Consider the following 10,727-nt stretch of genomic DNA (forward strand, 5'->3'; position numbering starts at 1 on the left):
CGCTTTCTATATCATCTCTGTTATTTTTTTCCTTCTTCATTTCTTCCTCTATCTTCTCCTTGCCTTTTTCTTTTCTTTTTTTTTGTCAATTTCTTCTTTTGGTTCTTTCTCTTTTTTTTTCTTTCTCCTTCGAAATTCTATCCCATCCCAATCTTGTTTCCTCACAAAAATGGGAAGACTGAGATGCCCTCTATCTTATTGGGATTTAAAACATCTGTTGCAAGGGATAGTTACAAAATTTATCTCGTGAAAAGCTTACAATCCCTTGCAAATAGGGCCCTGGGTTACAAAATGGTGCGCAAGCTTTTCTTTAACCTCCTTTTTCGCACGGGTCAAGAGTCAGCGGGGACGACCAAATAGCACCAAGAGATGTTTTTTTTTTCCAACGGTCCATATATGTTTTGAGAGGCGCAATTATGCCGTGCCAAGCTGGGTCGCTAAAGGCTTGAGCTTGGCTCTAGATAGGTCGTCCGAGCACCAACTCAACTCAAAAAAAAAAAAATATTTAAAATTAATTTAACTCAATTCAATTATCAATTGAATCATACCAGAGCAAGAATTCCATCTTTAGTCATAATTTAAAAATATAATTAAAACAAAATATAGCATAATATTATATTTTAAAATAATAAATTAATAATATTTTATAAATAAAATATAATATTATTAAATATATATATTGATAGAGAATTACTGTAGGAAAAAGAGAAAAAGAGAAAGAATTAGGGAAGGAGGAGGAAGAAGAGGTTATAGAGACGCATTAAGAAGAGAGGAGGAGGAGGAAGAAGAAGAAGTAGAAAGGAGGCTAGAGTTTTTTTATTCAATCATTAAATTGCCTAATTCATGAGCAGGGAGACGCTTATATAAGCTTTACATCATAAATTGACCAAGTCAAACAATTAATAACTAACCAAATTTGGACCCTTTAATTTAATTGACTAAGTTAATTAATTAATTACATACCAAATTAAACCTAGACCATTAAACCAATTGATCATGCCTAAAGTGGGACCTTCATAATTAGGTCTTACATTGATCAATTGATTCAATTACTTGACTCAACAACCAAATCGACTCAAACAAAAGCAACTAATAAAGCAATAAAAAAAACATGACGCAGATTCGAATGGACTCAATCTGGAGCCTGACTCAACTCGGTGGCTCAAAACAATCTTCTAGCTATAATGATGTCAATTCCTGGCGCGAATGCGTGGCTCTGATATCCCCATCATATATATTTTAATAAATTTATGAATTTTCGAACCAAGTATTTTGTTAATCAAATTAGACTTGAAAAATTATCTAAGCTGATCCGAATTAAGAGCAAGTAGCTTGCAAGTTGTTCAGCTTTTTTTTTTTTTAATCTTTTTCTTGACTGACCTCGACGGCGAAGACCGCATCCGTGTTTCTTCCGGGTCAACCAGCCGTGGCGGCCGGGCCATATTGTCGGCAAGCGACCTCTCTGTCTTTCTCCATAAATTAAAGCTGGAACACGGAGTAGGTTTATGGGACGGAGAACCCACGGTGACATCTCTTCTTTATATAAACCCTCCCTTCTCGATCGAGAACACATCCAAATTGGCTGACTAGAAACCGTTCTTCTTCGTCTACTTCGTAGCCATGGCAATGGAGGTCTTGCGGCCTCACGACGTCCTCATGGCCCAGCAGATGCGGCACATACCAGCCATCCTCCCCTCCCCGAAACCTAAAAGAAACCCTAACCCCAAGCCCTCGAGGAAGCCGCCCTCACCACGGCCGGAGGCCAGGAAGCGGCGGGAGGCCTCCGTCAAGCCGGCCAAGACCGGCGAAGGAAAACGCCCGGCGGTGGCTCACGTGACGATCCTGAAGCGAGGAGAGCCGCTGGACGCGTTCAGGAACCCGGAGGCGGAGGCGGCGCCGGTGTTCGGGACGGGGAGGATGGGGCCGGACCCGGAGATGATCCCGAAGCAGATCGGTACGGGGGGTCTGAAGGCGGCCGCGGCGGTTTACGCCGGGTCGGCCTTCTCGGTCTCGCCGTCGCCGAGCTCGCTGCCGCTGCCGAGCTTTTCGGTGAAGAAGGAGGAGGTGCCGGCGATCGTAGACTACGCGACCAAGGATCTCAGGCGTTTGCTCCATCTGGAGTAGACAGCAGGAATTAAGAACTTCCATTCTTCTTGATTTCGGATCGAAATCTCTCCGTCGTTTTTGCGAAAACGGGAGAAATGATCTGGGATCTGATGATGGAATGGACGGTTCGATGAAAAACTCGTGATGATGGTTTTAGGGGTTAAGTGTATGATTAAAGACAGAAATGATTTTTTTTTTTCGTTTCTTTGTTCTGTTTTACACGTTCATACTGGTTTCTCTTGGGGACATTCACACAACTACTTCAATTAATCACCGTCGATCAGATGGGCTTCACTTCAATCAATCACTGTCAATCAGATGGGCTTCACTTCCATTAACCAACAGCAACGTTGACGATGAATTGCTCTTTTTTTTGTTTAATTCATCTCCCTATATCTCTCTTTAAGAAGACCCAAGGATCCATCAACCGAGTTCCATCTCTCTATCCTATGGACCGAGTGAACCCCTGCAAAAGGGTCTTGATCTATCCTAGTGCCCGAAAAGCCTGCCAAACTGATCATCCTAGCCCTGTTAAGTACCTATGAAACTCAGTATTGATAAACCTTATTAAATGGCTTTGGCTCTATCGAGTTCGTACCCCATGATTCATTGATCGAGTTGCTTAGACATGACCTAACGAGGCCACTGTCATCTGACCAATCGTTTCTTTTGTCTTGTTATTTTAATGCTATTAAAGTGATTAAATGGGAATTAATCTTACTCTTAATATCTTTAAATAGGTTTAGCAGGTTCACCTAGTGAAGTTTGAAAGTCTAAGATATAAGAGAAAAGTAACCCTAACACTCATTAGTTTTTAAATTTCCATCTATTTTCTGGTATTAGAAAAAAATATAAATAGTATTAAATGTTGATGATATCATGTTTTCTAAAAATCAAGGATCAGGCATATGATATTATGAAACTCATGATTTATTACGAAATAATGGTTCTATGATTGTTTTACCGTTAAGCACTAGTTATGAACTATAAACTCCATATTTATGAAATTTATATTTTTTAATAAAATAATAATTTTATGATTATTCTATTATTAAATGCTTATTTATAGGCTATAAATTCTATAAAGTCATTTCATATTGTATTCATATATGATTCAAAAAATATGACTTAAGAAAATTTATTTTAAGAACTACGGCAAAAGGGCTCTCAGCTATATATAGCCCCTGAAAATTGGGTAGATCGACATCCAATTCAATATGACCCAGCCAGCACGTAATAGTAGTTGGCATATGATCCTGCCAACAGATAATAGTAGTTGGCATACGATTCTACTAGCAGGTAATAGTGTTGGCATACGATCCTACCAGCGGATAATAATAGTTGTTATACGACCTTGCCAGCGGATAATAATAGTTGGCGTACGACCCGACCAGCGGATAATAATAGTTGGCATACGACCCTGCCAGCGGATAATAATAGTTGGCATACGACCCTACCAGCAGGTATTAGTAGTTGGCATACGACCCTACCCGCGGATAATAATAATTGACATACGACCCTGCCAATAGGTAATAGTAGTTGGCATACGACCCTGCCAGTAGATAATAATAGTTGGCATATGACTCTACAAATGGATAATAGTAAATGGTGTTTATCGATTACGACCCTATTATGGGTATAAAGTGACAGTAGCATAAATATCTGTGAGCAATATTTTGAACTATGATATGGTTAAATGGTAGAAGAATGATTTATGAATTTATCTACAAAATAAACTTAGAACCATATTTATGAAATATGAATGATTTATGCATGTATGATTGCTTTATTGCTTGTTTTATTATATTATACTATAAAATATTTTATCTTGCAATAATTATTATTTTCACTTTATGATGCATCAATTTATGCAAAACTTATGCTTGATCGGGAAGCTAATAAAAGGTTTACTTACTAAGCTATGTTGCTCACATATCTTTATTTTTATTTTTCTCTCTCTAAACGAATAGGATCGATAGGAACGAAGGATGGTCCATGCTAGCAAGCTTGGAAATTTTGTAGAAGAATTTAGTATTTTAATTGACTATGAATTTGTAGTTAATGATTTTCTAAATATTAATGATTATAAGTTTGGTATTTATGTTTGAATTTAGATGCTCTGAACTAATTGATGATGAAATTAGACTTTTAATTATTATATTTTGTTTGTGATGGATTTGGAAGTTAAGATGTAATGGTTGGTTTCATGTTATCATAGATTGTACCTTTTGGTAGCATGGTCATATTATGTTCCGAATTTGGAGCGTGATACAATGCACATAAGAAAATCAAGGATAGCCAAAAGCACGTGACAAAATTTATCTGTACCAAAGATCTGTCCAAATTCATTAGCACACCAAGCACATGGGAAAATCAATAATGATAGTCAAAGACATATGGTAAAATTCATCTCTACCAAAGATTTGTCCAAATTCATCCTGTACACATCGTAAGATTTCCTTGTATTTTTGACCATTTTTGACCCTTGGATTCTGCATCAAGGATCTCCTCCGTAGGATTGCCGTAAAAGCCATTTTGAGCCTTCATATTATTTTACATAGGTTAAAGAAGCTAGCTCAATATACATGTAACAAGGAATTTGTGCATCGAATGTTGCGTAGCCGTGCATCAATAATTGTTCGAAGTGTTACTTTCTGAAACAGCACATCTGTTCTCATGTATTTGTCTAACTTTGAACGCATAGCAAAGTACATAATGTTGAAGGAGAAGTTTTTATGTTGTGTTACTAGGATGGACAATTCGACATGTTTTTAGTGATCTTAATTTAGGGATCTTAGGTTTGTAATGAAGGGAGGTGCAAGCTATGTCATGCTTTGAACCAATATTGTAACAAACACCACATGCCTGCAAGGTGGATCATACAAGTATGCAAGACTACTGATCAAATTATAATAATTTTAGAGCAATAATAACAAAACTCCACAATCCATGAAAAATAATTTAATAAAGATCTAACCAATACATTCCTATAAACAAATATTCCCAATGTAACAAGAGTTATGATATTCCAACCAACTATTATGATTCAAACCAAAAAAAAAATCTAAAAAAAATAAACTAAACTAAACCAAACTAAAAAGTCTAAATAATCATGAGTATCTTCAAGAAATCTAGCGCACTCCCCCAAGTCTCAAGAAATTAATATTTCACGAACGGCTAAGTAACAAAATATTTCAGAATAGGTTCTAAGCATGTTAACTATAACAACACAGGACCTCACCTAAAAAGACTAATCGGATAGTATTATTTATATTTCTTGATCCTATATAAATACCCAAGATCTACACGGTAAATAACTGATATTGAACTAAACACACCTTTGCACGGGTCCTTACATACTCCTCACATTTAAGTCCTGACGTCCTCGTTAGGCTAAGAGTATAAATCCATTCAAATCTAATCACAAACACCATGATCAATTCGTGGTCAACTCAAATACACCTGTGCTACAGTGTCTCCTAGTCCACAAGTCATAGGCTGAGTCTGTTCTAATATTATTTACAATAATTCCGAACCTCACCCAAAAAGGCTAGCCAAAAAGTATTATTTAGATTTCTTGATCCTATATAAATACCTAAAATCTACCCATAAATAACCGATATGAGACTAAACACACGTCCACATAGGTTCTCACAGTAATAGATAGTAAATCAATCGCAATTCATAACATATCATTGAATAGGTAAATTTCATTTTCATCAAATTTCAAAAATAATATACATCTTCTCTTTTTAAAAGTATACTTTACGCAACTAATACTAAACACAAAATATTAACTATGGCCACGTAATTCCAGTGGCTTGGGTTGGATAGTGGATAGTAATTAATAGATAATGGGCATCCAATATCTGCTATTCTAATTAACATTAACTCGGTGTCGAAATTAGTTTCTCAGATTATAAGTCGACAAGGCCAATGTATAATACCCATTGGCAATGCCAGATTATAGTCATACTGAGAATATATACATTCAAAGCAAATTGCACAAATTTCCAAGTCAAATTTTCAAAACTCATTTTTGCAAGAATATCAGAATGCATAACATATTTTAAAACAATTATAACATTAATAACAACATGCTTGACCCATATTTTCAAACAAAAGGCAGAGATCAAAAAACAAATTTAATAAACTAATCATAATTTTCCAAAAATTATTTCTCCTAACAAATTTCTTCTCTAGGGTTACCCACCCTTTAGATAGGGAGATCTCGACAAAAGAGAGAAAGGAAGAGAGAGGGAAGAAATAGGGCGGTGGTTGTGGCGATCTCTAGTGATGGGAAGAACGAAGGGTTGGAACCTTTAAATAGATGGAAACCTAGGGCATGGCATGCGCCCTAAGATTCCTGAAGAGAGTCGGCATTGAGAGAGAAGAAGACTCGCAGCATGAAACTTCTTCTTCTCGTAATGATCGATTGTGGAATCTAATATGATAAAGTTCGGAAGATATTTTATGATTTTATGCAGAAGAGAACTTTTCATCTGAACTTGGAGCTCGTACAAGTTTTTATCATCTGAAATTGATACTAATGTTGAAGACTTGGACAATAATGCTGAAATTATGCTTAAGAATGTACCCAGTTATTAGCCTCTATGCATTAGTGGACCCTCTTCGTGTTGCTGCAATATCTTCTAATAGGTACACTCTATTCGAACCCATAAGAATGAATTGATTAACTCCGGTGTTTTATCCATGCCTACCTATTACTTGGGATACTTGTTTAGATTTGTGTTTTTTAAATTGATAAATGTGTGGGTAGGGTTGTGCACGGTCGGGTCGGGTCGGGTTATATATAAGCTTGAAGCCAAATCGATTTAAACTTATTGTCTAAAACCAAAACCAAAACAAAACTGAATATCTTCAAAACCCCCTTGAAACTAATCCAAAAAAATTCAATTTGGTTTAATTTGGCTTATCGGGTTGATATTCAATGAGTTAGACTAAATGGACTTGGCTAAGTCTAAATACAAAAATTTCTTTTTATATATGGTCGGTATTCAATGGACCAGATTAAATGGGCCGCGCTAAGTCAAAACATAAAATTCTATTTTTTATTAAAAAAAATTAAAAATTAAATATATATATATATATATATATATATATATATATATATATATATATATATATATATATACATACATACATATGGGTTGGATCGGGTTAGATCGGTTTATATATATATATAGATAGATTTTTTAAAAACTCAAATAGAAAATGAATCAAACCTTTTCAATTCAAGACTTTCTCAAACCAAAACCAAACTGAATTTATAAAAAATGATATAAATCAAACTAAAGAGATCGATTCAGGTGAGGTTCGTTATTCGGCCGGTTTCTTGCACCCCCTGTGTGGGTGGAGATATCTCTATGGATAATGTCTCTAGTTTCTCACTCATAGATCTCAATAAGCATAGGTGATGCTTGGTTTAGTCTGAACTCTCTTTCACATACATAAGTTCGCTACTACTCCCGATAATATTGAACATGGTGACATTTTTTAGGAATCAAGTGTATTCCAATGCTATCGTATCCATTATGAATAGCGAATATTGGACACGTGCACTAAGTGAATCAATGATTAGGCTTTCTGCTATAGATGCACAAGTGAGAACCATAAGGTAAGTTGCTATCAGAAATCGATGATATATGTTGATGCACATTTTTAAATATTTGATCCACATCTTTTATTCTATGCTAATATAAATATGGTTGCAAATGGGTCGGGTTGGACCAGGGCATAATTGATCCCAACCTGACCTAGTTCTTGTTCAGGTCTTGATGTTGGACCCAGAGCTAACCCAATAAAAAATCGAATCGAAACGAGTAGGGTTTATGGCTAAAATTTTTTGACCCAACAAATTATTTGAGTTAGGGTAAAGGTCATGCATGACCCAGTCTCAACCCAAAAAATTCAGATTTGCATTGGGCTTGGGTCAGGTCCTGGTTAGGTTTGGATCACCAAATCTGTTGATCCATAGGGAGATGTATAGGCAGATGGGGTCCTCACATAAGAGGATGGACGGGTTGGCAGGGTCCAGGGAGGTAGTGGGGAGGGCAAAGGGGCAGCGGAGAGGGAAAAGAAGAAAAGGAGAAGGGGTGGCGGAGGATTATATAAAGGAACTAGTGTAGGATGCCATAGCCCTACTATGATACCTTTTCCTTCTTTTAGCTTTGCCATGTACATCGAAAACTTGCACAAGTTTCTAATACCTTTTATACAAGTTTTGGACAAGGTTTATATTGAGGCCAGAGTTCAAAAGCATAGTATAAAATTCATCAATAACAAAAATATAGAAGAAACTAATGCTGTAACTTGTTAGAGCACAATAAATGGGTATAAAGATAACAAATTTGATCATGTAAATTTTCTATTATACTTATATTCTAAACTCAGCTATTCACAACTTTGTTCAAATTCCATTGAGAATGTACAACTGAATCAACATTTTAGGTTTGTGAGTTAGCATGGACGGGTCAAGGACAGTTTTTTCCTGGCTTCAAAAATTTATGCAGATATGAAAAACAGAAAAATAATATCGAATCTGCAAATTGAAAAGTGACTGTATTTTTTTGAAAAATCCTCTCATTCTTATTAGTTATTAAATTACAGTAAAGTATTTTAGTCATCAATTGTCCATTTATCTTTTTAAATTTGCTATCCAAAATTTCCTATAAGCTTCCCATTTCAATCACCAATCTACCTGCAAATTGCATTCACTTTTTTATCATAACATTAATGATTAATATTTATTCTGGTGAGGCACAACTAGTAGATTTGAACAAGTTTACATTAAGAAATAAGGTCGTTAGTAATTTATATCAGAAAATACAAGAAATAAGATTGTTCGTAATTTATATTAGCAAATATAAGTTGTTGTAGAACAACTTAGAATGTTTAGTCCCTGATAGCATATTTACCTCCTATCAGGTTTTGACAAGTTAAAAGATAATGAGTGCATTCTTTTTAGTGAATGTCCTACGGGTAGTTGTTAAGAGGAACCATTGGTGGACATAAAATTGACAAGTTTTTATACCAAAACTTGAGAAGTTTGGATGAATAAGCGAGCTCGATATAAGTGTATACCAATAAGAGAAATCTTCTCTTTTATGTATTACTTGAGCATAACCACAGAAGGCACGTCATGTAACATCTTCAGCTTTGTATATGAGCCTTGATTGGATAGCTGTATTGGATAAGAGCAAGATGTAAAAATGCTGAACTATATGACAAGAATCAGAAAGTCAAACGAAGTTTGAGCTTCACAAGCGAGGAACCATGTTAGGTAAAGCCCATAGTTTTTCAGCTATGGAGCTTCAATTGAGGTGTTTTCAAGAGCCTTGCTCTTTGATGTTTTCAAGAGCTAAACCATACTGGTAGGTTTATTTCAAATCCTTGATATAATAAACAGACAAAATAACTAACATTCAACCCAATCACTAACCAAACTTCAGCATCGGCAAGCACTGACTCTTAGTTAGGCCAATGGATAACACTCCTCAGAGACTGAAAGCAAACCATCATACTTGCAAAGAATAATACCTTTCTTCCATCACCTACAACTTTGCTCAGCCTCCTTATAAATAGGAACATTAGTGTAACTTCTCTTTTCGCACAGCCTCTGATTCAGAAGAAATCCCGGTTCAAGAAAGCAAACAACAACATGACAGGAGAGAACCAGTCCTCAACCAGTTCTTCCAATACCACAACAAAGAAAAACGTGGGAGACAAGACCTTCCAAGGGGTTGGTAACCTTATCAAGGTCCTCCCTAGTGGGACTGTTTTCCTCTTCCAATTCCTCAATCCTCTCCTCACCAACAAAGGCAGCTGCCACACTGCAAATAAGTATCTAGCTGGTGCTCTCCTGATCATATGTGGTCTCTCTTGTTTCTTTGCTTCCTTCACTGATAGCCACGTCGGGAGCAACGGAAAGATTTACTATGGAGTGGCGACGATGAATGGACTGCACACCTTTTCCGACCCGGACTCGAGCAAGAAGAACCTCTCCAAGTACAAATTACGCTTTTCAGATTTTGTGCATGCGTTCCTTGCACTGATTATATTTGCAGTCATCGCTCTCCTCAACTCGAACACCATCAAATGCTTCTATCCTTCTTTCGAGTCTACTGAGAAGAAACTGATGATGGCCTTGCCTGTGGTGGTAGGAGGCATATCAAGCTTTGTCTTCATGGTGTTTCCCAGCACTCGACATGGCGTCGGGTACCCTCCTACACAGACCAAAGATGACTCTTCTGAGTAGTATGCAATATAGGATGGTCCATGTGGTATAATATGTATTCACTTAATTTAAGGTATGGGAGAGGAGACTTCTCCTTTTCCTTGGAATCAATGATATGTTTTCAACTTGTTGCATATGAACTGAAAAAAGCATGATTTGGTCAGTGACTTTGTTCTCATGCTCTTGTTTGTTTGGGCACCATGTGAGTATCTTACTCATGGACCTAAATTTTCTTGTTTGGAAAAACTTATCACCTATCTAGGAAACTTGAGGTGCATCCCTATTTCCCTACTTGCCTATTCATTTAAAAAGCACAAATAAATCAAAAGCTATATGAAATGCAGTCCTATATTAATATCCATTC

General features: G+C 36.3%; 2 protein-coding genes across 2 annotated transcripts; both read left to right on the top strand.

Moving 5' to 3' along the window:
* The first annotated feature begins 1,458 nt into the window (after positions 1 to 1,458).
* On the top strand, positions 1,459 to 2,423 carry LOC103720945. Its single transcript, XM_008810926.4, has one exon. It carries the CDS (start codon positions 1,621 to 1,623, stop codon positions 2,122 to 2,124), a length of 504 nt encoding a protein of 167 aa, XP_008809148.1. The 5' UTR covers positions 1,459 to 1,620; the 3' UTR covers positions 2,125 to 2,423.
* Positions 2,424 to 9,616: 7,193 nt separating this feature from the next.
* LOC103720946 (protein DMP2-like) lies at positions 9,617 to 10,526 on the top strand. Its single transcript, XM_008810927.4, has one exon. It carries the CDS (start codon positions 9,788 to 9,790, stop codon positions 10,382 to 10,384), a length of 597 nt encoding a protein of 198 aa, XP_008809149.2. The 5' UTR covers positions 9,617 to 9,787; the 3' UTR covers positions 10,385 to 10,526.
* Positions 10,527 to 10,727: the final 201 nt, after the last annotated feature.

Source organism: Phoenix dactylifera, chromosome 12 (assembly GCF_009389715.1).
Source record: "Phoenix dactylifera cultivar Barhee BC4 chromosome 12, palm_55x_up_171113_PBpolish2nd_filt_p, whole genome shotgun sequence".
NCBI lineage: Eukaryota > Viridiplantae > Streptophyta > Magnoliopsida > Arecales > Arecaceae > Phoenix > Phoenix dactylifera.

Bases quoted from the DNA above. Each gene is read 5' to 3' on its own strand.
- LOC103720945 (XM_008810926.4), top strand. From the start codon at position 1,621: ATGGCAATGGAGGTCTTGCGGCCTCACGACGTCCTCATGGCCCAGCAG.
- LOC103720946 (XM_008810927.4), top strand. From the start codon at position 9,788: ATGACAGGAGAGAACCAGTCCTCAACCAGTTCTTCCAATACCACAACA.